Source organism: Lissotriton helveticus, chromosome 7 (assembly GCF_964261635.1).
Source record: "Lissotriton helveticus chromosome 7, aLisHel1.1, whole genome shotgun sequence".
NCBI classification, from domain to species: domain Eukaryota; kingdom Metazoa; phylum Chordata; class Amphibia; order Caudata; family Salamandridae; genus Lissotriton; species Lissotriton helveticus.
In genome coordinates this window covers 1,594,844,594-1,594,872,278 of record NC_136068.1, presented here as the reverse complement: position 1 = coordinate 1,594,872,278, position 27,685 = coordinate 1,594,844,594, and the positions used below count along the sequence as shown (strand labels likewise).

General features: G+C 47.7%; 1 protein-coding gene across 2 annotated transcripts in view; it reads right to left on the bottom strand.

Annotated features, from left to right (window-relative positions):
* TRPM4 (transient receptor potential cation channel subfamily M member 4) overlaps positions 1-26,597 on the bottom strand; it is a 369,304-nt gene extending 342,707 nt beyond the window's left edge. The window contains exon 1 of one of the 2 annotated variants that reach the window (XM_078655174.1): positions 26,386-26,597. In XM_078655174.1, coding sequence (XP_078511300.1) covers positions 26,386-26,412 — 27 coding nt within the window. In that variant the 5' untranslated portion in view covers positions 26,413-26,597. The remainder of the gene's footprint in view (positions 1-26,385) is intronic. The other variant, XM_078655175.1, reaches the window with a different exon arrangement.
* Between the last annotated feature and the right edge of the window lie 1,088 nt (positions 26,598-27,685).

The following is a 27,685-nucleotide window of genomic DNA, read 5'->3' as shown; positions in this document are numbered from 1 at the left end:
TGGCAGTAGTCCGCAATGGTGTTGCAGAGTTCTTGGGAGGGGTGGATGGTGTTATTAGGCTGCTCGGTTGGAGAATTCCTGGACTATTTTCAAGAGTTCTTTTGTGTGATTGGCTGCTGTATTAATGCGGGCTGAGATGACTGCTCTCTTAGTTTCCTTAATGCACAGGTGGTAGTTGCTGAGGGTTGCTTTGTGAGCAACTGTTTTTCGAGTCAGTAGCAGTTGTGTCTGGAGGTTCTGAGCTCTGGGGTGTATCAGCTGGCTTGTTTTGAGGTTTTGTTGATTTTTGCTGGTTTCATCAGGGCGACTGTCAGCGCATTTGGTGATCCATGAGGAGAAGTTCTGTACGGCCTGATCAAAGTCTGATGAAGCTTTGGGATGGGTGGTGCCGAGGGCCTGTGTTCACTGGGTCTCAGTTACCTTGCTCGAGCTGGAGGGGGAATGTCTGTGATGCTTGGAGATGGTGAGCTGAGCATCAGAGATGGTTGGTCCAGGTGAGCTCTGTGACGTGGCTGAATTTGATTCGGTCACTGGAGGTGAAAATAGAGTCAAATGTGTGTCTGGCTCTGTGCATGGGTTCAGTGACCAGTTGGATGAGGCCGATGTTAATCAGGTTCTTCATGACTGTGGTGAAGTTGGCAATATTGGGGTCATCAATGTGAAAATTGAGGTCACCAAGTAGGACCTAATGGTAGGAGTCGATGAATAGGGGGTGATGTAGTTGGAGATGGCATCTTTGAAAGCTGGTCAGGGTCCTGGTGATCTGTATGCGAGGGTACCCTTTATGGTGGTCTTGGTCTGTAGCTGGAATTTGGGGTAGTTGTTGGTGGCAATGCAAATCTAAGTTCTTGCAGCAGGCTTCAGCGTGCCAACTTTTTATGCCACATGGTTACCTGTTTCTGTCAGTTTGAACCCTGTGCGTGAGGGATGGCTGATGACAATAGTCACGTTCCCACTGCGTGGCATAAGGGGTTTTGGGGTGCCCAAAGAGCCTCACAGCAAACTTGAATACTTCAGGGGATTTTAGTGCAATACCCTCCTCTGACTTTTGACTATCTTTCTCTATTGCTGCTTAGCTTGGCCAGGTGCAGAAGGGGCACCGGTTCAGAAGAGGTGGTCTCTGAGCTGCTCAGACCTCCCAAATGAATTCAGCAATGCAGCTACCGGGCTGATCAGGATGCACACATCTGCTTTGTTGGCACATTTGAGCTTCCAATGTTGGCGTCCTCCCCTTTCAGCTGCTGCAGGCTGCCGATCTTGCATGAATCTTGATTTTTATAGAATGAGGTTCTGTGTACTTTGGCAGTCCCTTGCTTTGTCTAGCTAGTCCTCATTTAGGGAGCAAACAGTTTCTCCTCCTAGATAGTCTCTCCCCCCTCTAGGGCAAGGCACTCTTCTTCACTCTCTCAGCAGGCAGGCAGAGGTATAGACAATAGGTGGCATGCCAGCTACTCCAGCAGAAACTGCAGGCTTCAGATGCTGTCCCCTCTCCTCTGTGGGACTTGTTGTCATACCCTAGTCACATAGCAGTCCTTTGAGAACTCTACAGGGCACTCCCTTCCTTGGTAATGAAGAACTTGGAACTGAAAGAAAGAAAGAGGGAATTTTTGGATCCCAGTTCTACACATTTAAGACAGGGAATGGAGATCAACCGTCTACGGCATCAGAACTGGTTTGGGTTGGTCCTCTTTCAAATGTAATTTTCATGCTCCTCGCCTGACAAACTCAGTGCAAAGTGATGGCTCTCACAGAAGTAGCAAGGGAGTGACACCCAGGAACAGTACCAAAAATATGAGCACAATGTAGTGGAGCTATCTGCAACTAGCTGCCATCACCTTCCTAAAGCAGTATTCAGAGACAGGCAAACAAGCTGGTCCTGCCTAGAAACGACCTCATCTTGATTATTAAACTGCACCCCTCCAGTCTAGAAAACTGCTGTGCTAATCAACAGGCCCTTGCCAACAAGAACCTCATAACACTTCTAAAGATAGCCTTGTCGGCATCCTCCTCAGTGTAGGGTCTGGGACTTCACCTTGTGGCATGCTAAATTAGGGCACCCAAAATGGATCTTATTGGTCCCAGCACTCAGACAACACACAAACACTACAACCATACGACTGGTGCACTCTTACTCCCCATACACACAAACTCTACACCTACACAGAATACCAGCACAAGGTTCTGGGTGTTACTTAACCGCAGAACTATACATGGAAGCGGTCAGTAGAGTCAAGTCAAGTCATAGAATTTATATAGCGCACTACATACCCAGAGGGTTTCAAGGCGCTTGGGGGGGGGGAGGGGGATTATTTGTCAAATATCCACGTTTTAAGTTGTTTTCTGAACGCTAGGTGATTCTGGGTGAGGCGAAGGTAAGTGGGAAGTGAGTTCCATGTTTTGGCAGCCAGGTATGAGAAGGATCTGCCTCCCATGGTGGTTTTGTTGATGCGAGGGACGGTGGCGAATGCTTGGCTGGAAGATCGAAGTTGGCGGGAGGGGGTGTAGAAGGACAGTCGAGAGTTGAGGCAATCTGGTCCGATGTCGTAGAGTGATTTGTGTGCGTGGGTAAGCAGTCGGAAAGTAATCCTCTTATTGATGGGTAGCCAGTGGAGGTCTTTAAGGTGACCAGAGATGTGTTCGTTGCGTGGGATGTCTAATATGAGCCTGGCTGAGGCGTTTTGGATTCGTTGTAGTTTCTTCTGTAGTTTGGCGGTGGTACCTGCGTAGAGGGTGTTTCCGTAGTCCAGTCGGCTCGTGACCAGAGCATGGGTGACTGTTTTCCTTGTTTCGGTGGGGATCCAGCGAAATGTTTTTCTGAGCATGCGAAGGATGTTGAAGCAGGATGAGGATACGGCGCTGACTTGTCTGTTCATTGAAAGTGAGGAGTCCAGGATGACGCCAAGGTTCCGTGCGTGGTCTGTCGGGATGGGTGCTTTTCCGAGGGCTTCCGGCCACCAGGAGTCGTCCCATGCAGAGGGGGATTTACCTAAGATGAGGACTTCTGTTTTGTCTGAGTTCAGTTTCAGACGGCTTTGTTTCATCCATTCGGCGACTTCTTTCATTCCTTCGTGTAGGTTAGTTTTGGCGGTGCTGGGGTCCTTGGTGAGAGAAAGGATCAGTTGAGTGTCATCCGCGTAAGAGATGATGTTGAGGTTGTGTTGGCGGGCGATGGTCGCGAGGGGGCTCATGTATACGTTGAAGAGGGTGGGGCTGAGTGAGGATCCTTGTGGTACGCCGCAGATGATTTCAGAGGCCTCGGACTTGAATGGTGGGAGGCGGACTCTCTGGGTTCTTCCGGAGAGGAACGAGGTGATCCATTCCAGTGCCTTTCCTTGGATTCCGATGTTTCTGAGGCGCTGTAAAAGGGTGCTGTGGCAGACTGTATCGAAGGCTGCGGAGAGGTCGAGGAGGATGAGGGCGACTGTGTCTCCATTGTCCAGTAGAGTTCGAATGTCGTCTGTTGCTGCGATGAGGGCGGTCTCAGTGCTGTGTTTTGCTCGGAAGCCAGATTGTGAGGAGTCGAGGGATTTGTTGGCTTCGAGGAAGGCGGCGAGCTGGTTGTTGACAGCTTTCTCGATGACTTTGGCCGGGAATGGAAGAAGTGAGATGGGGCGGTAGTTTTTGAGTTCGGTGGGGTCTGCTGTTGGTTTTTTCAGAAGGGCGGTGAGTTCAGCGTGTTTCCAGTCTTCTGGGAAGGTAGCGGAGTTGAAGGAGCAGTTGATGACGTCTCGGAGGTGCGGGGCTATGACGGAGTCTGCTTTGTTGAAGATGTGGTGAGGGCATGGGTCTGTGGGGGATCCAGAGTGGATGGAATTCATCAGGCGGATGGTGTCCTCAGTGGAGATTGGGTTCCAGGCGTTAAGGGTGTTAACTGGGGGAAGATGGTCAGCAGATGGTAGGGTGGGTTGGTTTCCGGGTTGGTTGTCAAAGCTGTTGTGGATGTCTGCAATCTTGTTGTGGAAAAATGAGGCTAGGGAGTCGCAGAGGGTTTGAGAGGGAGTGATGTCGTTGGAGTTGGCCGAGGGGTTGGAAAATTCCTTGACGATGTTGAAAAGTTCCTTGCTGTTGTGGGCGTTGTTGTCGAGTCGATCCTTGAATGCTGTTTTTTTGGCTTTTCGGATCAGTTGGTGGTGTGTACGGATGGCGTTTTTGAAGGCGTCCTTGTTGCTGGTGGATAAGTCTTTTTTCCAGGCCTTTTCAAGGGAGCGGCATAGTTTCTTGGATTTCTTGAGGTCCTTGTTGAACCATGAGGCCTTCTTGATTTTGTGTTGGCGTTTTTTCAGTGGTGCTAAGGTGTCTGCGGTGTTGGATAACCAAAGGGTGAGGTTGGAGGCGGCTTCGTTGGCGTTAGAAGAGAGGGCAGGGGAGGTTTGAAGGAGCGATGAGGAGATCTGTTCCGTGGTGATTTTGTTCCAGTTTCTTTGTAGAGTTGGTTGGAGGTGGATGATGGGTTTCGGCTTGTTGTAGGTGAAGTGGACGCAGCTGTGGTCAGTCCAGAGGAGCTCCGTAGTGTGGTTGAAAGAGACATGGTTGCTAGAGGTGAAGATGGGGTCGAGTGTGTGACCTGCGATGTGGGTGGGGGAAGTGACCAGTTGTTTAAGTCCGAGGTTGGCGAGGTTGTCTAAGAGGGTGGCGGTGTTGCGGTCGTTGAACTTCTCAAGGTGGAAGTTGAGGTCTCCCAGGAGGATGTAGTCTTTGGAGGGGAGCGCGTGTGGGGTGATGAAGTCCGTGATGTCTTCACTGAATTTTGCGCGGGGTCCTGGTGGTCTGTAGAGGAGGGTGCCTCTGAGTGTGGTCTTGGGGTCGATGTGGATCTGGAAGTGAAGGTGTTCGGAGTTGGCGAGGTTGGCGTCAGAGCTGGTTGAGATGCGGATTGATTTCTTATGGACGATAGCGATTCCTCCTCCTGTTTGGTCGGTGCGGTCTTTGTGTGTAATCTTATAGTCGTCAGGGATAGCGATGGCGATGTCAGGGGCGGAGGAAGCGTTCATCCATGTTTCCGTTAGGAAGGCGACGTCAGGAGAGATGGTGTCTAGTAGGTTCCAAAGGTCAATGGCGTGCCTGTGGACCGAGCGGGTGTTGAGAAGGATGCATTCTATGTGGTTGGGGTCGGGAATCTGTGGTGTGGTCGGAGCGGAGACGTTGACGGTGCCGCTGAATTTGCAGGAGAGGCAGGAGAACGGTCCATGGGTGCGTCCTGGAGCGGCTTGGAAGCAGTTGGGGGCGCGACCAGGGTTAAGGGCTAGGAGGGTGGCGGCATCGTAGGTAACGCGGGGGGGCTGGGCAGTGCGAGGGGCAGGGGGTCTGGCGCTGGGCGCGGTCCAGGCGCGGACGGGCGTAGACGGGCTTACCTTTGGCGCACCTTCGGCGTGTACGAAGCGCGTGGACGCTGCGCGTGGGGGCATTGGCCATAAATGGATGGTGGGGGGAGGGACGAGGGCGCTTCAGCTGGGAGGCGGGGCGGGCTAAGGAGGACGATAAACAACAGCAAAATGGAGGTGGAGGGGTCAGGGCGGCAGGAGAGCTTGGGGGGGACACGCAAGGACTGAAGCAGGGTCGCGCTGGTCACCAGGATGCAAAGTAGCACAAGCGGCGATGAGTCAATAAATTAAACTGCAGAGTCACGCTGGTGGAGTTGCACTGTGAATGGGCAGATCGTCAATTACAGCAAATTAAATGTTCAAAGCTGCGAGCAAAATGGGCAGAGCGGCAGGAGCAAAACGCGGTTAAATGCACTCAGGAGTAGATTAAAAGCGCTGCACAGACGGTACCTGTGCTCTCACTGACATTGAAAAAGGTCAGGTCACACAAATTCACAAAACCCATCATACTACCATCACAGCCTTACGTGATTAATGCAGGGTAAGAACAGCAGTCTACTGCCTAATACAAGAGCATGCTTGGTTCCCTTTCTAGTCTGGTCACAGGTCAGCTCCTATACTTCGCATCATCAATGACTGGCCTAGCAGTTTGGGCACATGCTATTTTAGTGGATTTCAGGATTCACGTTTCACATTCTTTTGGGCACTCACGGTCATTTACCATGCAGGGGATATTCATGTCCAAACATGATGAATTCATATTTTAGTTTACTTAGTAGATTTAATTTCTTTCTGAAGTGCACACCACAATCTTTCTTAGCATTTGGCTATGTTGGTATACATTCCTGTTGTGATGTGTGGGCGAGCGTGTGTACCGGTCGGTGTAATTCCTGTGAGCGCTCATGTCCACATGTATGTTCTCTGTGTGTATCTACAGTATTAGGATGAAAGAATGGGTTTTGATCAAGGCCAGGAAGATACCATATTCGGGAGAAGTATTAATGGGCTTCAGGGGGGCCTTACTCAACTGAGGCGCAATGAGCAAGTACATTACAGTACTCTCTTATTTTAAAAAGTAAAAGCACAGGCTAGACATGGATTTCTTGCATTGTTGTGGCCTGAGTTTCAAACCAACACACCCTTCCTGAATAAACCTTGGATGCCTCTGCCCTGTTACACTGCTTGGGCCTACCCATATCTTTAATTTTATAGTCTTTCAAACGCAAATGTATTTATATTATTTATAAAGTTTAATATAGCACAAACATGACCCGAGAGGGTATCAGAGTGCTTTATATGAAGGAGAAGTAAGAGATAGGTGTGAGATCAAGAACCAGTCGCATACACGAACAAGATACAAACAGAAGATTAACAAATTAATAAACTTGACCTCCATATCAAGTCAGCACTCTAGTAGTTCAAATCAAATAATTAACAGATAGGAATAAAATCAATAAACAAACAAGGTGTGACCTTAGGGCAAAAACGTGTTCATCAGAAATGTTTTCACTTCTTTTTTGAAGGAGGCAGTAGACGAAAATCAGGCGGACATCCAGAAGCAGAGAGTTCCAAATTTTCAGAGCGATAGCCGAGAAGGCTCTGTAGCAAGTTTTCTTTTTGCAGAAAATCTGGTTTCAGTAGCAGAGAGCTAGCCCTTTGCGATGATCTGAATCCTCCTGATAGTTCTAGCTTTTTTGCCAAATACCTAGGGGTAATGAAATGTAGGGCTTTATCATGCACGCAATCTTTAGTTGTATCCTTGGCTCAGAAGGGAGCCAGTTCAGGGATTTTAAATCCAGGGAGAGGTGATTATTTCTTTTTGTTCCGGTGACAAGTCTGGCAGCAGCATTAAGGGGGCCAGCTTGTATCTAGGCAATCTGCAGAGTCTGGCAATTCCATAATCCATCCTGTGCAGCACAATAGCTTTGATCACAAATGTACGGTCATCCCGCCTGAGGAAGGGCTTTACTTTCCTGAAAATGCACATCTGAAAATTTGCTTTGGTTAAACTACTGATGTGATCCCACATATTCAGGCATTTGTCTAGTGTAATTGCCAAGGATCTCGCAGTCTATAATGGGAGGAGAACAGCGGAGGGCAGTTGGATGCTTCATCCAATGGTCAATCTTGAGATTGTGGTTAGGAGGGGTAATGAGGAGTAATTGAGTTGTGGCAGCATTGAGCTTGAGATGGTTGCCAGTGAGCCAATTCGGAGTATTTTGTAAATTAGTGTTGAGGATCATCAGGTCCTCTTGGGAGGAGACTGTCAGATACAATTGGGTGGCATCTGCATACATGTGATAATGAATGTTAGCAGATGTCAACAAGTCTGCAAAAGTTGAAGAGAGTGGATGAGAGGGCGGATCCCTGTGGAACCCCAAGGGTGACCGCAGTACGCTTAAGAAAGGGATTGATTAATCTTGAATCTTTGGGTTCTGTTGTGGAGGAATGAAGTAAGCCAATGCAGAATGGACCGTGCTAACCCAATCCTCTGTTCCAGTAGGCTCAGTAGACGGTTGCGTTTAACAGTGTTGAATGCAGAAGATAAGTCAAGGAGTCAAGTTAATAAAAGAAGACACAATTCATTCTGGTCCAGCCTTTTTAATAGGTCAGCCACTATGTGTGTGAGTTCTTTGACCTTGATGGAAGCCAGATTGGTATTGGCCAAGGAGATGGAAAATATCTATGTGGTTGTAAAGTAGGATCTCAACACATTTTTCCAGAAGCTTCGCCAGAGTGGGAATGTTGGAGACAGGGCGGAAGTTAAGGTCCTAGCAATCTGCGGTTGGCTTTTTTAAAATGGGGGTTACCTGCCCGATTGGTGTTCAAGCCAGATGGTGGAAAAATTGACAGCACACTCACATTTTTTACAGACACACTACAGGAAGCACCGCCACACCCCACAGCCAGTCACGCACAACCAGAATCATTCTCATATGCCTAACAGGCTGTCAGCCACACACTACTAACCGTACTCACACCTCTTGTAGAACAGTCGTCTGACACTCCTGACAGCACTCTCACCCCTCACACACTAGAAACCTCACTCTACCGTCCATGCTCTCACAAGCTTCAAAGATTAGTATCCACAAAACCAGAAGCCTTCACACCACCAAACATTAAAGTAAAGGGGATAACAATGTGCCTGTTCAGTGATTGTAGAGTTAGTTAGTGTGTGGTATATAGGTGTGGTGTGAGGCTTTAAGGCAAACCACAAATGTTAAAAGTGTGTCCCAATTAGATTACGACACATTTGCCCATTTGCGTGCATTTTAGGTTATGCTGAAAACCCCAAATGTGTAATGCGGTAATGCAACAGCTTTCATGACAATACAACTGGACACTCAAGACCATAAAAATACACAATAGGTTACAGAAGTTATTAGTCATGTATTTACTTATTTGGAGGGACAATATTATTCTAATTGCTAAGGAGTACTAATGCTAATTTTATTTTGAACTTAAGACGAGCTCGTCGGTGTGGACTATTCAGAAATTCCTGGCGAAGCAAGTGTCAATATCCTCATGCAAATACTTGCTTAAAGGGTGAAGCTCACATTTACTTGGTAAGCAATGGATCTGGTGTACGGCGCGAGAAGACTGATGGTGCGCGAGAAGCAAAGATACAGGTGTTTGCATTGCGGTACTTTTGAGTTCCACTGAACTTTCAGAGGTCATTCATACGGCGAGTGCGGTGCTGGTCCTAGAACGGATCAATGTTAACTACAGTGGTAAGTGTGAGGATAGCATCAGACATTCTGGCAGAAAACCTGCACACACTTGGGCTATCCCACAGAACACCGTACACAGATCCTGCTATTCCCTCAAGAGGAGAGTCTGGAGGGTATGGATAACAGGGAGAGAGACAAAAAACAAGCTAATCTAGTCTACCTCCACAGGGCGAGGTTTAATTTCTAGGGCGAGTTGTGCACTTTTAGAAGCTGCAGCATAAAAGACCACCCCACCATGAGTTATTGGTCTGGTAATGTGTCGCTTATTTACACTGATCTTCTGCTTTCACTACTGTTCCCTCCTGGCTTCCTACTGGAGCACCTTTGTTTTACTCTACCCATCCACTCCCTTGGTTTCCTTCTTCCTAGTTCCTTCCCCTCCCTCCATGGATTGGAGTTTGGAGCTTTGCATCTTTGCTGCCGAGTATTTCCTCCTGAAGTTGCTGCTAGTCTCCCAAAGTCCTGAAGATTCTGGAAAGGCTCCTGGTATTTGACGCTCATCTGCCACCTGCTTCATTTGGAGGTGGTAAGCTGTATGTCAAGTGCCTTACTAAGGTTTCAACGAAACACTGGTAGTATATTATTAACCTATTGTACCATATTTTGTGAGAAACTGCATTGCACTGAATTAACTTCCTGCAATGCATCAGAGACACACATATGGTCTTACATTTACCAGAAAATTCAGTTTTTTTTAAATCTCTCTTAACCCCCATTTTCTTGTGGCAGTGAGGAGCATGGAGGACAGCCCTGAACGAACAGGTCATACATGAAAGCCTCCCCCACCTACCGAAACCAATGGAGGCTGTGCGAAGTACAGCTGATCATAGGGGCTGCATCTACTCTACTCCAAATTACTGTCAGTGCTTTTCCCATCTTGTACCTGCCATGTCATTGAGGTTGTCTGGCATTAACAAGCCTCTGAGCTTCATCGTTACCAAAAAAAAGTCAAATGCAGCCCACTGATGTTCTGCAGACTGGAATCCTGGGTCTTGATTCAGACGTGGTCTTGTGTCGCAGACCACAAAACCCTTTGCCATTTCAACAGGGCTTGGGTTCCTTTGGTTTGCTCAATGTATTGAGCTTGATTGACTTTTCGTCGAGTCGGGAGCTTAGAAACAGTGGATACTAAGGTGTTGTACATTTCCTGCAATCTAAATGTTTAATTTGGGAATACGAAAACAGATAATTTGTTTTTTTTATATTTTCCTCAGAATTATGCTGTCTATTTTGCTTCACATGGGTAAGTGGTCTCTGACACTTTATGTGCACGCTGACCCCGCTCTACAACCTGCATGCTGTTGCATAGGGAAGATCTGAACCAGTGCTTCTAGAAGTTTTAAAGTTGGGTCTGGAATGGATCGTCTCCAAAAACGATGTTTGGAATGGTACATATTAACGTTTTATTTTTTTTCCATACATGTGTACTGTTCGTATTTTCAAACTATTATGATAATGGTTTGCTGGGTGGTGTTTGTAAAATAAACAGGATCGTTCAGAGGACGAGAACAATTTTAAAGTCAATTGTAGAAACTATCAGCATTGCATCTGCTTCAGTACTAGCACTGATTTGGAGCCACGTGCAAATTGAGCGCTTTTTAGCTAACAACCGCTTTTGGCAGGTGTTTGTAATAGGAACACGTTTTGTTAAAGCCAATAGTGCTGGCTTGCATTTGGAGTCCTCACTAAAATCGTTAAAACGCCAGCTGCAGTGGAAAAAAAAAGACTTCTTTCTGTAAACAGTCCTTCTGAGATAATTGAATTAATGTGTCAAAATTAATTATACTATATATGCACTGCAAAGCAAGTACTACATAGGAACGATGTGGTAAACAGCCAATCGCACGTGATGAAAGAGTAATACACTTTGGGTACAGAGTCCATGCTCAATCTGTGTTTAATTTACAGAATTGATAATAAGAGGTCTGCTAGACAGCTGCACTGTTAAAATAGACCTAAAAACAAAAAACTTGCGAAAGGAAATGTACAAATATAATTCCAACCGGTGAGTCCAAGCTTTCAGCATTAAAATATAGCAAAAAACCTGAAGCATCATTATGCTGGGTAAATCTTGCACCTGGTTTGTTCACCATCTCGTGAGGTGGAGGTGGTCAGATTATTGGAAGCATCTTAATATCTAGATATGTTCATCGGCTGTCATACTAAGATATAGCTAGGTTGAGTTCATCTCCCGGTACAGACATCATTGAGGTAGGCTAGCTGGGCTCTGAACCACCTTTTACAGTGAAAGAGGTATTGCAATCTTTGTTGAATTGAAGGTTGGAGCTGGTGGGGAGATAGCCCACTAGTTTTGAGTTAAAAGGATAAAAGCACCAAGAGTCCCTCGCGGATCAGAGACGATGGGTTCACTCTGAGCTTTCTATAGTTGCAACGGTCTTTTTATAAATAATATGAACCATTTGAGGAGGATGCGGCTGCCCCCTATGAACTTGCACCAACTGGATGAACATTTCAAAACCAAAGAATGGTCCCTCAGAAAGACTAAGCAACAGGGCTTTTTTGTTCATGATCAGTCAATTCTGTAAGAGGGTGCGTTGCACCTGGAAGAACGCAAGGACACGGTGCTTGTATTAGAACTTCTTTATTCCTCCGGAGCGCCGGGAATCCGTGACTCTCTTCAGAGCCGGCTCGGGCCACACAAAATGGCCGCCTTCCGGTTCCGGCCTAGGAGCTTCCGGTACCGGTCCTGAACAACAACTAGACCGATACCACATATCTCCTCCCTTTATGCATTTGCTATAACTCAAAATAGAACAGTCTTACTTATAGTCCATATTGTAGTCCTGGAATCTCTTGGGTGCTCTCACGATTCTCCCTGCTCTCGTCCTCACCCTTCCATCGACCTGCTCGCCCTCCGGTGCGCACAGCTTGGAGTCTGCTCTCCCGGTTTCTGTCCCTTTTCTGGTACCTTCCATCCTCGCCGCCTTTCTTGCTCTTGAACCATCCTGACCCACTCTCGCCATTGCTCTCCTCACATTCTCCCTCATGTTCTCCCGCTTGCTGTGTCCCTTCTTCGACGTGCTCTTGTCCTTCTCGACGTTCCTCTTCCCTTGTCTCAACGTTCCTTCCCTCGCTTTCGTCCACTTCCTTCCTCCATTGCAGGATCTTGCTACACTTCGCCGTTCTATCCTGCGACCATATTTTTCCGTCGCTCAGTAATGCCGACCTGGTGTATGGCTCCAACACTTTCAGAGGTGGTGTGAACTTGCTTTCGGCCTTTCTTCTCATTGTGGCCACCTTCACTCTCACCCAGTCTCCCTTCTCTAGTGACACTCCTTGTACATTCCGCCTCTTGTTGAAATGTTCGGTGTAAATCTCTTGCGCCCTTTCCAAGTTCCTCCGCACCACTGCGGGTGACCACTTACTCTGCACTGTTGTCCTTGGTAAAAGGCTCTCTGCCTCTCAGTATTTTAAAGGGACTGTAGCCCGTGCTTCCTGGAGTGATACGGTAGGCCCACAGCATCTTAGGCAACTCCTTCTCCCAATCGTGCCCATCGTTAATGGCTGCTTGAATAGTCCCCATGATCACTCTATTAAAACGTTCTACCTGCCCATTTCCTGCGGGGTGGTATATGGGAGTGTGCTTGACCTCTATCCCATTTCTGGTTGTGTAGGCTTCCCATTTGGTGGATATAAACTGTGGACCATTGTCGCACATTATGACTTTGGGGATGCCTTCCTTTGTGAATGCTGTGTTCAAGAACGATAGCACTGCATCAGTGTCTACAGTGTCAGTTATCTCCACCTCTGGCCACTTGGAGTACCTATCGATCAGGACTATGGCATATTTCTGTACTCCTTCCCCATTCAGGATGGGTCCTAAGATGTCGATTGACACCATCTCCCACGGTCCTCCCGGCATGGGAAACTTCCCCAACTGTGGCCTTAGCATGGTTTGAGACTTGTCTGCTTTGGAACAGGAATCACACTGCTTGACATATCTTTCCACTTGGGTGTCAATGGCAGGCCACCAGTACCCCTGTCTAGCTAAGGCTTTGGTCTTGGTAATCCCCTGGTGTCCTTCAGGTATCAGTGCCATCAAGTGTTCGATGAGTCCCTGCGGAGGAATGATTTTATCGCCTCTGAGAAGGTATAGGGAGTCGTCACCCAGCGACAATTCGTCTCTCACCTCCCAATACCTCCTCAATGTCTCCTTAAGGTGCCTCTTCTCTGGCCAGCCGTGTGTGACATAACCCTTGATCACTTCCAACTCCTCATCCTGCTTCTAGGCCTCCGCCCACTCTTGCGCACTGATCGCCTTCTCCATGTCCTGTATCGTAGCTACTACGAATCCGTCCCATCCAGGCGCTTCCTGCTCGTGCGGACCTTCCATGGCTCCGCCCTACTCAGGAAATCAGCCACTTTGTTCTGGGGGCCCGGTATGTACTCCACTTCATACACGAAGTCTAAGAGTCTAAATGTCATTTTAGCTATCCTTGGTGTTGCATGCGCATGGCCATTGGATGTCAGGACCTTTATCAGGGGTTTATGGTTGGTACGGACCAGAAACTTGGCACCCCACAGGTACTGCCTGAAGCGTTCCATCGCCCATACCACCGCTAGCATCTCTTTCTCGATGACGCTGAATCGTTCTTCTGTGGGAGCCAGGTCTCTGGACGCGAAGCAGATCGTGGAAATCTCCCCGTCGGCGGCTCGTTGCATTAGTACCGCCCCAAGGCCCTTGTCGCTTGCATCGGTGGTGAGTATGGATTCGGCCGCTGTGTCGAAACCCTTAAGTGGAATGGCTCTACTCATCTAATGCTTCAAGGCCTCAAACTCTTCCTGTTCGTCCTCACTCCACTTGAAGCCATTCTTTTCCTTCAGCAGTTGGCGTAGACAATGTGTCTTGATGGCGAAATTGGGGATGAATTTACTATAAAATTCAGCCATGCCCAAGAATGACCGTACGTGTTCCTTCTTTTCCGGGGGAGGGGCGTTTTGGATTGCTTCCATGTTTGTCCTTTTTGGTTCTATTCCCCTCTCGCTGACCTCATGGCCCAGGTAGGTGACTGATGACATTCCGAATTTACATTTGGACCATTCTGCTGTGAGCCCACTTTCTTGCTACGTGCGTAGCACCACATGTAGTTACTCGTTGTGTCCCCGTTTGGACTTCCCCATCACTAGGATGTCGTCTTGAAAGAACTGGACTCCTTCCACCCTGTGGAATAGTCTATGCATCAGGTTCTGGAATACAGCAGCCGCCGAGGCTAGGCCAAAGGGCATCCTGACGAACTTGTAACACCCGAAGGGCGTTATGAAGGAAGTAAGGTGGCTGCTGGAGGGGTGGAGTTTGACTTAATGGTAGGCGGACGACAGGTCCACCGTCGAGAACCACTTGGCTCCTTTGGTCTTGGCAAGCATCTCACTTATGCGGGGAAGCGGGAATTTGTCAATGAGGATGTTTTTGTTCAGTTCTCTGAGGTCTACACACAACCTCACCTTCCCGTTTGGCTTCTGGGCGACCACCAACCATTCAGCACTCTCTATGGCCTGGATCACTCCGCTCCTTTCCAACCGGTCGAGTTCCTCCTGTACTGCCTCCCTGCAGCGAAAGGGAATGTTTCTGACCTTGTGGATGACAGGTTGTGCCCCTTCCTTCAGTCTTATGACATGTTTGAACTTAGCCAGTTCACCAATCTGTCCACTGAACACCTCCGGGTACTCTCTTCGCCATACTTTCTCCTCTTGCTCCTCCTTCATTTCCATTAGGAGCACCTTCTCAATGCCTCCTGGATTCAGCATGATCCCCAAGGCCCCTTGGTCTTTCCAGCTGAGCACTGAGGGACCCTTCTCGGCCACGTAGAGTTTGCATTTTGCTTGGCGTCCCTTGAATTCGAACAGCAACGGGCAATATCCCAACATGGGTATCTTTTGTCTGGTGTACGTGACAGGTCTCACGTCCATGGGGCGTAGTGCCTCTTGCACCCGTGGCCTGAAACAGTCTTCCCATATTTGTCGTTGGACTATCGTTATGGGGCTCCCGAGTCCGCTATCATCTCAACTGGTACTCCTCCTATGTGCATGTCGAGCTTGGGCTTGTCTGACTCCTTGCCACCTACTTCTAGGACTTGAGCGTCGATATAGAGGAGTTCTTCACTGTCTTCCTCTTCTGTTCGTGTCTCTTCCTTTTCCCGCTGTCCTTGATCGATGTATTTGACTGTAGTCCCTTTGGGTTTTCGACGACACACCTTCTCATAGTGTCCAAACACTCCGCAGAAGGCGCACTTGGCTCTAAATGTCGGGCATGCTTTGTCGTTGCCCAAGTGCGACGTGCTCCCGCACCTGTAGCAACACGGTCTCCCCCCCCCTTCCTGCCTTCGAAGTCGCACCGCTCCTGCTGCTGGATCTTCTTGGAGTCATGAGTCCTGGGGTTGTCCCGGTGTCTGGGATTCTCACCTTTGTTATGAAGCATGACTCGGCATACCGTCGGGGTGCTTCCCCCTTCCTTCCGAGCTGCTTGTGCGCATCTTTTGGACATCTCAGCTTTCTTTAGTAGGGCCCACACCCCCTTCAGCGGGGCATCGCCATTGACCCACAGCTTTTCCTGGACGTGTGTGCTCGTCGTGTGCATTATAATTTGATCTCTCACCAGGTCATCGTTAATGGCGCCGAATTTGCACGTGAGTGCTAGTTTCTGCAACGCGGCCACATATTCATCGACTGTCTCTCCGCATTCCTGTTTCCTTTGGAAAAAATTGTACCTGTCGATGGCTACGCAAACTACTGGTCTATAATGCGCATCTAGGTCTTCCACGGCGTGCCTGAACACTTCTGTGTCGTTGGCATCTCTTGGTTCCTTAACGATGGTGTCGAACACCCTCAGGCCCTCCGGACTAAGGGTGGGCGAAGTAGCGCTACGTGAAGCTACGCGAAGTGCACTTCGCGAACTTCACGTAGCACTACGCGAGCTGCGTAGTAGCATGTTCGCACTGTGCAAGATGCGTTTTCAATGATTGCACAGTGCGGACAAGCATCCGGCACTGTGCAAGCATTGAAAACGGCATCTTGCACAGTGCGAGCTGTAGTTTTCTGCTGCTCGAGTAGATTATTACTCGAGCGGCAGCTTTCTCAACGCGAACAGGTAGTTTCTCATTGAGAGCGGTCGCGAGCATGCGCAACCACTCACAATGAGAAACCTGACCTCCTCGCGTTGAGAATCTCGCCGGGATGTCATTTTGCTTGCTCGCGGTCGCGAACATGACGTTCAGGACCGCGAACAAGCAAAAAATGACCGCTGCACTACGCTACGCTACGCTACGCTACGCTGCACTACGCATGTTCGCACTGTGCTACGTGCAGCTCGCGTAGTGCGAAGTTGCGAAAACTTTGCAAACTCCGCGAGCGTAGCGTAGTGCTTCGCCCAGGGTTACTCCGGACCAAGATTTTGCAGCAAGATTTTCCTTCTCCTCTGTTCCGTGTACGCCACTTCACTCTCCTCTTCAAGGGCCTCTAAGTAGTTCTTGAAATACCGCTTCCAATCCTCCCACGGCATGGAAGGTTCACCTCTTCTGGGAAGGAAGGGCACCATGTGGGCGAGGGAAGCGGACGGAGCCGCCATCTTGCCTGCAACTCTCGGGTCTGCCTGGGCGGGAACTGCGTTGCTGGGGGGGCTGCCTGGAGCTCGCCTGGAGTCGGTGTCTTCTCCGCTCTCCTCCCTGCTGCTTACTCCTCCCGTGGCCCCTCTTGTGGAGCTCACCGTCGATTGTCTGCCCCTTTCCTCGCTGCGCGGTCCCTCACCTTGCGCCTGCGTTTCCGTCAGCGTGTCGTGGTGTTGGGTAGCACGTGTGCTAGGCCGTGCTCACCTCCGCCTTTGCTGCAGATGGGGGCTGGTGGCTGTGCCCACTGTTGCGGGGGGCCGCCGTGTCTCATGTCCTCTGCCGCGCTCCGGGGATGTTGGGCAGTCTGTGGCCGGAGTGCGCCTGCAATTCGGCGCCTTTGTCCGTTATCGGGCGTGTGCACGCTCCTACCACGTGTCCTCGCTTATGCTTGTGAACGTATCACCCTTCACACGTGACTACGTGTTGGAAGTTTGTCGTGTATTTTTTTTCTTTGTTTAGTCCTGGTCCCGCCTCGTCGCCATTGTAAGAGGGTGCGTTGCACCTGGAATAACGCTAGGACACGGTGCTTTTATTAGAACTTCTTTATTCCCCCGGAGCGCCGGGAATCCGTGACCCTCTTCAGAGCCGGCTCGGGCCACACAAAATGGCCGCCTTCCGGTTCCGGCCTAGGAGCTTCCGGTACCGGTCCTGAACAACAACTAGACCGATACCACAAATTCTTGTCAGGCGCGTTCGCCGGGAATCCGTGACTCTCTTCAGAGCCGGCTCGGGCCACACAAAATGGCCGCCTTCCGGTTCCGGCCTAGGAGCTTCCGGTACCGGTCCTGAACAACAACTAGACCGATACCACAAATTCTTGTCAGGCGCGTTCGAGGGCAGATTCAGTGCTGGGTCCCGGTGGATGTCAGAATAGAAGTAATACAACTCATGGAGAGGAGTGGTACCCATTTTTACCAGGAATGTGTACATAAATGGTCTGTCAGATGCTGCATTATTTGTGAAAACTGTGGGGAAAAGTAGGTTTGCCAATTAGGTGGCAATACTAGCATTCTTTAGGGATCTGAGAAATTTGCTTGGTGAATCAATCTGTGTTGGCCGAGTTTGTGGCATCACAGCTTACTTTTCAGAAGGAAGCCTAGCGAGGCACAAAGGGGCAGTTTCCTGGAATAAGCAGGTTTACGGTTAGTGTCAATTGTTCCTTGTTAGGGTTTTGTAAAGCATCTGGTTACTCCAATCCAGAGTGCCCCCCCCCCCCCGCTTGATAACTACGGTCACAATAAACAAAGTTGGAGGAAGCTTGGAGGTTTGGCCAAATATATATATGGATATTTGTGAATCAAAGAATCTGCTCATGATGCTCAGGTCCTCAGAGAGGGGACATGGCTGTTGGGGACTGGTGCAAGAAATCCTTAATGTTTTGGGGGAGTTTCCTTGCTTTTTGGATGTATGTAATTGCTAGTGGTAATGTGCTATTGAAAATGAGTTTACTCTGCCATTCCCCTGTGTATACAGGAAAGGTCTTACACATATTTTGTTCATGAGGTTCAAGTTCTTCTTCACAAACACCAAGATTTCAATGATTCTATGCACGTGTAACTGGACACTTCAGCTCTCCCTTACAGACTGACCAGAGACTTATGAGGCTCTTATAGATAAGATAAAAAAAAAAAAGAAGTGTATCTTCAATGCCTTTACACAGTTACAACAGCCTCCTTTACAACATGGAAACCAGTATCATATCCTCAGGAAAATACCTCTTCAAGGCACATGGAGAAGCATGCTTGTGATACTACTCCCAAATCTAATTACTTGTAACCACTAGTATTTACGTGTGAGGTGGAAGCAGTCTATATAAGTGGCGTTGGCACACATCATATCCACCATACTGACAGTGTTAACAAATCTTAATCACAAAGAACTTATCAGAACTTTTACTACTATTTTTGTCACACATTCTCGTGCACATGCGTTTAGCACTCCCATGCAAATCCAAAAGCTGAACGGCTCCAGGATGCCTTCATATGTTAATAATTAAATAAATAAAATAAAAAAAGTGTACCAGGTCTATGGTGGGTTGCTAGGGGCATGGTAATTCCCTATCCCCTTCCGCCAATCCAGCACCCCCCCACCCCCCGCATACTAACTTCTCGTGGGCTGCTAGGGCATTGTGTATCCACTACCCCGCCTTCTTGAGGTTGTTCTACAAATGCACCTGATACTTTATGCATAGTGGTCACCTTGCTTCCAATAGGCCATGGATGGGTGTGCCAAGATCGACAGTGACCCAGCCCGATTATGATCTTGGGGCTACATAGCTGGAGGACCACGGCCAAATCCCACATATTTTATGGGTAGTACCTATGCAGGTCTCTTCTAACCTTTTTTGAGATAATGTGATTTTGATCATGAAATTTATTATTGGCTTATAACCGTATTATTTTATAACTGGCAATGTAATGTTTTTACATCGCTTATTTAATCTTGTAAATATGTTAGAAGCACACTTTGTACATGTTTATGGTTTTAATTAACTAATAAACTATATTAACAACAGCTGCTCCAGGCCTACTTTTATGTCGTGTGTGCATTTTATCTGCTCTTTCAAGTCACCCTAGGGTTATCTTTAAGCACAGAATATGACAAGAGAATGGAAGAGAGCGATCAAGGGAGAGAAACGAGCGGGCAAGTTAGAGGGAATGAGGGACGCGCCTTGCAGATGGAGTATAGACTTCAGGGCTCGAGTCGGGGTACCATGCGTGTGGACGCCATCCCCCCTGCCAAACAGCTGGACATCACTCTTTGCCCTCTCTGGGACGAGATTGGAGCTCACAGGACGCTGCACACGGGTTGGCTTCGCAGATGCAATCGCATCTAAGGCGTGAGCGAGGGGAGGCAATGACCCCGATGGTGCAAGCCACCTTTTGTGACGTCACTTCCTGTTGTGACATCACTTCTGGTGACAGCATCCCCCCACTTCTTTTTTTAAGGACTTGTGCCCTGATAGACTTGTACATAAAGTGAGCAACTAATCAAACGGAACACACGTATTCGGGTAGTTGGGAGTCGGCTCGCCAGGGAAGGAAGGAGTGGGACTGGAAAGGATGGACAGAAACATACAGTAGGTAGAAGTTAAAGGTAAAGGGTGGTCGTTAGGGGAATGTGGATATGATGGAGAGTTAGAAATCATGTTTGGGAGATAAAGCGCTAGGGGATAAGAGAATAACCCCCTGGAACAGTACTTTTCTTGTATCCTCACCGCAGTAGATAACTACCTGTGTTCCCACAACTCAAGGAGGAGATGGAGGACAGGTAAGCAGGGGCTACTCACTTTTCCCAATTGTGCAGGCATCTCGGAAGACAGAGGAAGAGGCATTAGAGAGGAAGCCCTCAGCAGGGTGTGGAGGATTGACTCTAGTACTCACCTGGACAAAAGTGGACTGAAGTCAGTACTCAAGAACTCACCCTGGATTGCTTGGATGTCTGATTCAATGAAGGGGCTGAGCTCTATAGGTTTTTTTATGGTGAATGATGCTTTTTTTATGAACCTCCAGGAAACTCAACCATCTAAATTCTGCAGGTGGTGTGTGAAGGGGATTTGATTCACAATTAATACTGAGGATTTAGTGTAAAATGTGTACTGTTGCAAATGTTTTCACTAAGCATAACATGGCACATCTATGGAAATGAATGAGTCTCTAGGGCAGGTCAGTTACTGGTGAGGATATCAATACACAAAATAGTTCCATTTGCCAAAGCGGTCAGAGAAATGTCCATAAAGGAGAATTAGTCTTAAAAGTGCACCCGTAGAAGTAGTATATATTGGAATTCGAGAAGTGGATGTGATTAATAGTAAGCTTCGGCTCTCAAGACGTTTAATCCAAAAAAAGAATGTAGTACAAGAGAGTCACATCTTTATTGAGAGTAAAATGCCAAGAGGACCCGTCGATGCATAGAACGCTGTACAACGATCCCAAGCAGCAATGAGCAATTACCATAAGTTTATTGATGAGCTAATTAGAGATCAGCTTGCAAGAAAGTGAAAGAAAAAATGTCAACTGAGGTCCCAAGCCCAATTTATAGCAAGCAGTTAAATTACTATGTAGTATTGAATGTGATGTAGTATACTGAAAGTAAAGCTCTTCTCCTGCAAAAGTGAGAGGGCTGAGGAATCATCCCATAGAACTCCATAAGGTATCAACATCTTGCTTCTTTTGTAGCCCCTCGGGGATGTACAGATTTAAAAAGATGCCTTTTGATTTGGCATCAGGCACCATCATCCTCAGCTTTATAGACGACCATACATTGTCTTTGCATTTCGGGCTAATAGGCACAAACATGACCGGGGCTGCCTCAGGTGTCAAATATTTTGAAGAAATGTGGTATGACACGTCACTCACGAAGCATAAATGCACGATAGCTTTGGGAAATGTTCACTACTTGAGACGACATGTCTCAAGCAAGGAATGTGTAACAAAAGCAAGAAGAAATGCACTCGAAATCCAGAGTAAAGATCATGCCATGCCATTGCTCTGGTCTGAAAAGTTACACACAAAGTGTGGGTCACTTGGTTCTGAAAAACAGTACAGTTCCTGGATTAATTAAAAAGAATGTGCTGTTGTGGTGAACCAATTAGTGCAAGATAGCCTCTATGCAAGTGAAAGAGGAACTTGCCGTGGTTGAACTACTGCAAACATTTAACTCGTAGGACAGGACTACTGTAGAGGCAGATTCCAGTGGTTGAGGTCTGGGCATTCTAGGTTTTTTTTGGGGGAGGGGGGAAAGATTGAGAGGAGGTTGACGCATTCACATCTAAGGCACGGCGGAGTGCAACAGCTATTCATTGCGTCATGGAGAGGGAAGAGCTGGTATGCTGGCAGGATGTGCATTATTTCAGGGCTCACTTGTGGGTCAGTGAGTTTAGACTGAGAAGTGACCGTCAACCCTTGGTAGAACTGTTTGGCTCCAAGATGGCAGTGCATGCGACATCCAGGATAGCAAAGCCGCAGTACAAACTGCAGGAGCATGGTTACAGAATAGAGTAGGTTTCAGGGGTTAGGCAAGTGAAAGCAGATTTCCTATCTAATTTGCAGCTGGAGTTGGGGGAGAGAGATTTGGAAGATATTGATACATTTGAGGAGTGGGATAAGGAAGCTCGTACTGTAACTCGTCAAGTGGATACTGTGTTCTTTGGGAGCTTGAGGAAGAATGGTTACAAGATGCAGTTTTGATGAAGGTGGTTTTGATTCAGGAAGAGTGGCCTAGACGAGCGAATTTGGATGAGGAAGAAAGAGCTTATGTTCATGTGGCCGGATGAATTAATCACGGATAGAGGTACTGTACATAGTCTATGGCTGTCCAATAAAGGAACACCTGCATAAATGTGACAAAGCGACAGATACGTGAGGATTTCTGGTGACTAGAACTAGATGAAGAGGAGGAACTTTTTCTAAGAGAAAGCTTGCTATGTGTAGTTAGAAACAAATCTAAGTGACTTATCCTAGTTCTGGGTGCGGGTGCCAAATCAGCCCTGTACCACGCAGGTTTTGGAACTTAATTTGAGCAGGTGCTTTCAGGTGCTCAGCACCTGCACTTCTTTCACAGGGCCGGGGCTACAATTTCTGAACCTGCAGGTGGTAGTCTCAATATTAATTGTTCAATTCAAAATAAAAAGAATAACATACATTGCATGGTGACTGGCTGGTAAATGTTCATAGGCAGGCCGGCATACACCTGTCCAGGCCGGCATGATTGTGTATCACTATGTTAGTGATGATGTCATCACACTGATCACAAATCCAAGAAGTGATTGACAAACTAAGGCTTGCATTCTATTCCCCTCGTCTGCTGCACCATGCCACTGCCTGGGCCTAAACCTCCCATTGAATAATTGTAGCAGGGGGGCTGGCTCATGACAGAGTTGAGACAAGGAAGCTGCAAGAGCGCATTTGGCACTTGGGACTGAGGGCTCTTGAATAAATGAAAGTAAGTGTGGACTTTCCACTTGTTGCGTAGCCAGAGTAGCATATTCTGCAGCCCTGCAATGCTGCTATACTCAATGTGCTCGATGAGGCTCTGGCCAAACACAACTTTTGTGTGCCATGGCATCACCAGTAGAATCTGTGCGCTGCACCGCAGCATGGTAATTGCTGAGCATGCATGAGTCCAGTAGGCACCACAGCCATACTTACCCGCATTGGCAGCATCACTGCTGGGGACAATGCCTGTGCTGTAGCAGGCAGGATCACAGCAAGCTGAGCAGTGGATGCCGATGCCACCGCCATCCCTGGACCTACTAATTGCAGACGGTACTAGCAGTGACATGACCTGCTGTGCTCGAGCAGCGGCCTGTTCCGCAATAAACCCAGTCATACCACACTGATTAATATATGCAAAAAAAGTATTTTCATTTGGTGTACATTTTGATTTTGCACTCAGTGTAGGTAAGAAAGTAAAACATCTTCCGCTTCTTTAGGAATGACAACAGGAAAACGCAGAGTTCAAAATAGCAGGGACATGTACAGGCTGATGAGAGGGGTCACAGGCAGCAGCAGTGTTAGAGAGGAGAGACAGCGAGACTTAAGAGGAGGCAAAATTTTCAGCACCTGCACTTCTTTTTTTACAAATTAAGCACTGAATTGGTACCTATGGTGTGCTGGGTGAGATGCCGAAGTATGCCATAGGTATGGTGGTACATCATTCAAAGTGGCCTCAGATAAGATTTGTGAATAATATTAGCTCTAAAGAGATCATGAGGGATGTTTTTAATTGATATGGAATTCCCAAAGAGCTTGTGACTGATATGGGCAAATCGCTATGGTCGCATGATAGGAGCAGTATCTGAGCTTGATGCGTATAAGCAGGGCCACTTGCTACACGATTCATCATCTGCAGATTTTGACAAATAATGTTTCCTGCTGAAAACACATAAAAAGTTACTAATAACACTACAAAGACGGAGTTTAGTCCTTTTTGGAAACGATGGCCCTCGGGCCACTCTGGTAAGATGTTTTTCACCACCGAAGATATTATAACGTGCCACTCTGAACATTTGATCACCAACTCACCGTTCTGGACCACTACGGTACTGAATATTTAACCATGAACCACTCGCACGTATTTCGAGCATGTTTATTTCTTCACTATTCACGTTTACGAACAGTTTACCCGTTCCTTTCCACATACTTTCGTAGTGTCGGTTTAAACTCACACGTTCAAGTTTCCTTTTAATCCTCAGAATTTCACAACTGTTCACGCACTGCACTATATCTTTGGAGATGTTTGAACACCTTTATTCACGGTTTAGGAATAAGTCATTTTTATACTTACACTTTGCAACGACAATGTCAGTTTGTTATCATCACATCGTTTTTCTTCTATCATCATTTAGGATGTTTACCACTTTTTACTATAGCCATATAGTTTGTAACTTTATGCATCTTGCAGTGAATAGTGTGGGTCCTCATTACACATTTGTATTCTTAGACTCCCCTAATGAAGTGCCATGCCGGCACGAAATGCATTGGGACCACTTCATATATGATTGAACTCCATTAGTAGGATGAAGAAACTATTAATGTGATCTACAACATTGATTGAACTCTTCATATGCAAGTGAAATAAACTGATTCATGCAATCACAACGGATTCTTTTCAACTGTGTTAGAAAAATCCTTTTTGGTGAACAAACCTTTGCTCATTTGTGTTTAAATCGCTGTTGCGATTTTGAAAAAGCTGCGCCCAGAGGGTCGCCCCTTAGATTTTAAGGGACGCATTTCTTACTGTTACTAATAACACTACCACATGTTGCAACGCTGTGCAAAGTCACTTGTAAAGGTTAACTGGTCACCTTCTAATCGCCAATTGCTGTATTTTGGTGTTAAACAGATACTAATGAGGTGGCCTGGCGGTGTTACATATATTAAAATGACAATATAGTATAGTAATACTGCTACATCGCTTCTGTGGTCCTTCGTATAAGGCATGTAAAGAAATGTTTGTATCATCCTAGTCACGACTGTTCGTCACTTCTTTCAACAGAGTGATGAAAGACCATCTGCACCAGTGGTCGAAGTGCATTAAGTTAAGTATGGGACTGCGATACTGTGCACAAGAATGGGCAGGTGAGGGGGCGTGGCTAAAAAATACTATGTACATTTTTTAGGTCCTTCACCTTCATGTAGCTACATATAAAATAACGCACAGCTTAAATGAAAAATAATTACAAGTTATGTTAATCATTGGGAAACGCACTGTCGTCCATTATGAAACCGCTATTGGTTAATGCACTGCACCAGAGAGCTAGAATACTGAATCCTGGTTGGCACGGTGGAGAATAGGGACTTGCGTGTGTTTAGCGCTACGAAGTTCCATTCTGTGACAGGAAGCACAGTGAACCTAGAAGTCATTATATTAAACTCTCATTATACACAGTAGTAGATAGGCTGATACAAAATGCAGGACAAAGTTTAAGATAAAAGTGTTTTCAAAGTGTAGATTTTTTGCAGGCTATATGTAGTGCATTATTTATTTTTTTATAACGGTCTTTTAAAAGCACACGCTTCATCTTAGCTGGTAGCTCCCTTACAATACCCCTCAAAAAGAATAAATCTGTCATCAGGAAGCTTCACGTGATTCCATCAATTAAAGCTAATACTGGCTACCAAACAACCTTTACGTTTGCAGATTGACCAGCTGTGCATATTTGCATTTCTTTCAGGGAAGCAGGCACCCTGGCAAGAAGGTTTGTTTAGCTGTCTGCCCCACCCTCGGTTTCACAGTACAGGAGACTCCCTTCCTTACACTTCTACTGAAGCATTTCCGCTCTCGCAATTAGCCGTCCCGGGAGGGTTTTCATTTCACAAATCGTAGGGAAACAGTTTTTACTAAAATTTTAAAAAAAGCATGGGCTCGTCGTGCCCCTTCGATCCCCCCTCACTTCATCCACTTATCTGCACCTGGCATTAATGAATGAAAATAGCGGGGTCGAGCTGCGGGCAGCGCTCACCACACCCCAGGCCGGGTTCCAGCAGAATAGGGAAAGCGTGGGCCAGAAACGCGTGATAAAAGCAGTAGGAGTGATAGATTTCCACGCATCTGTACTATTGTGATGTCTTCTTATTTCAGCTGTTATTGGTGTATTTGGATGTGGGGGTAGTAGGAAGAGTTGGTTTGTACTGGGGCCTTCCAGGGAATCCTAGAGGTCCAGAGGTTCAAGGTTTGCCCTGTGCATTTATTCCGCGCTCCACTCAAATAAACGGAGTTTGAAACCGTACACAATTCGAGGACCGTCATTTCAAACCCAAAGACACTGCTCTATCAATTAACCCCACTCCTCAAGCCCTGGAACTCCCACACTTGCACCAAAGTCCCACCCAGCTCGGCAAAATCACCTCAATCTGGCCAGGCCCTTCTCCTGTCGCTCCTCTTACACTAAGAGTCTGCTGAGGATGCGCCGGTGCCAGTGATACATCAATAAATGTCAACTGCCCCCGCCGCGGTGCTCTGTTCGCACCCAGGTGGTGGAATTTGCATGAAAACCAAATAACAGCTCGTACAAACAGAGCGACGGCCAACAAGTGACTCCAACCTCGGAGCAGTGACGCTACTCACGAGGTGCTACAGGTGAAGTCAGACCCGGGGGTGAAGCAGGCCCCTCCCTCCTAGCCCCCCAGGGAACAGCGGCCCCTTCATACAAGCACACCTCTGCGGACCCGGGGGCTCGGTGTCACCTTTTGTATCCGACAGACTCACCTGGTTTGTCTCATCTGGGCTCGCCATGACCTCTGACTCCTCGCCACGCCTCCTTGAAGTGGCCCTCGAGGCCGGAAGAGATGCCTCCGTCCGCCGGTCCTCAGGGGTAGAGAGGGAGTCCCAGAACCGCGGCTCGGAGCCGAGGAGTACCTATAACAGAGCGGAGGAATGCCACCTCCAGACCGGTGCAAGTAGGCCACGCCCCCTCCTACGTAGGCCTCACACCCAGGGAACCTGCTTGGCAAGGTGTGCGGCGCCTTCAGCCTGCAGCTTACCTCGCCGGCGCCTCCCAATAGGCTATTCAGCCCCGAGAGGGCGGGGCAAGGTTACTCCTGAGAAGGTAGTTTGGCGGGTCAAAGAGCGTCTGCTGCTCACACGCCTGTGCGAAGCCACCAGTCCAGAGTTTCACAGCTAAGTGCTATCAGTGACAATATTAGGAGTACCTCTACCTGCCCTCTAGTGGCATCGCCTATTTGTTTTTGTTCACTTTTCTATACATAACTCAGACGAATTCTACAGCACTTTAGAAAGGCACATCAGTATGGTACTTTTTGTCATAATCATGCTGAATTACCCGAGAATTCCGTGAGAATAACAATTACGTGAGAAGTGTAGGGCACAAGTCCTAAACAAGCATTTACAATGCAATGGTCTCGGCATTAATTAAAGGTAGAGCTATTGGCATTGCTCATGACATTTTTTTTTTAAATCTTAAATAAATGGCATTGTCATTAACATTGCCAATAGCTTAATCGTTAAATACATGTCATTGTCATTTACAATGCCAATAGGTTAATCGCTCGCAAATGCATGACCTATTGCATTTACACCCACACAGAGCCACCCACACAAAGCCACCCACACACACATACAGAGGCACCCACAGAGCACCCCATACACACACACACAGATTTCCACCCACCCACAGAACAACCCCCCCACACACACACACCCACAGAGCCCCACACATACACACCCACAGAGCCCCACACTCACACACACACACACACACAGAGCCCCCCCACACACAGAGCCACACACACACACAGCCACATATACACCTCAAGCCACATACACACAGGAGAGCAAGCACAGCGAGGGGGCAGGGAGGCAAGCACAGCGAGGGAAGCAAGCACAGCCAGGGTAGCAAGCTCAGCCAGGGAAGCAAGCACAGCCAGGGAAGCAAGCACAGCCAGGGGAGCAAGCACAGCTAGGGGAGCAAGCACAGCCAGGGGGCAGGGAAGCAAGCTCAGCCAGGGGGCAGGGAAGCAAGCACAGCCAGGGGGCAGGGGAGCAAGCA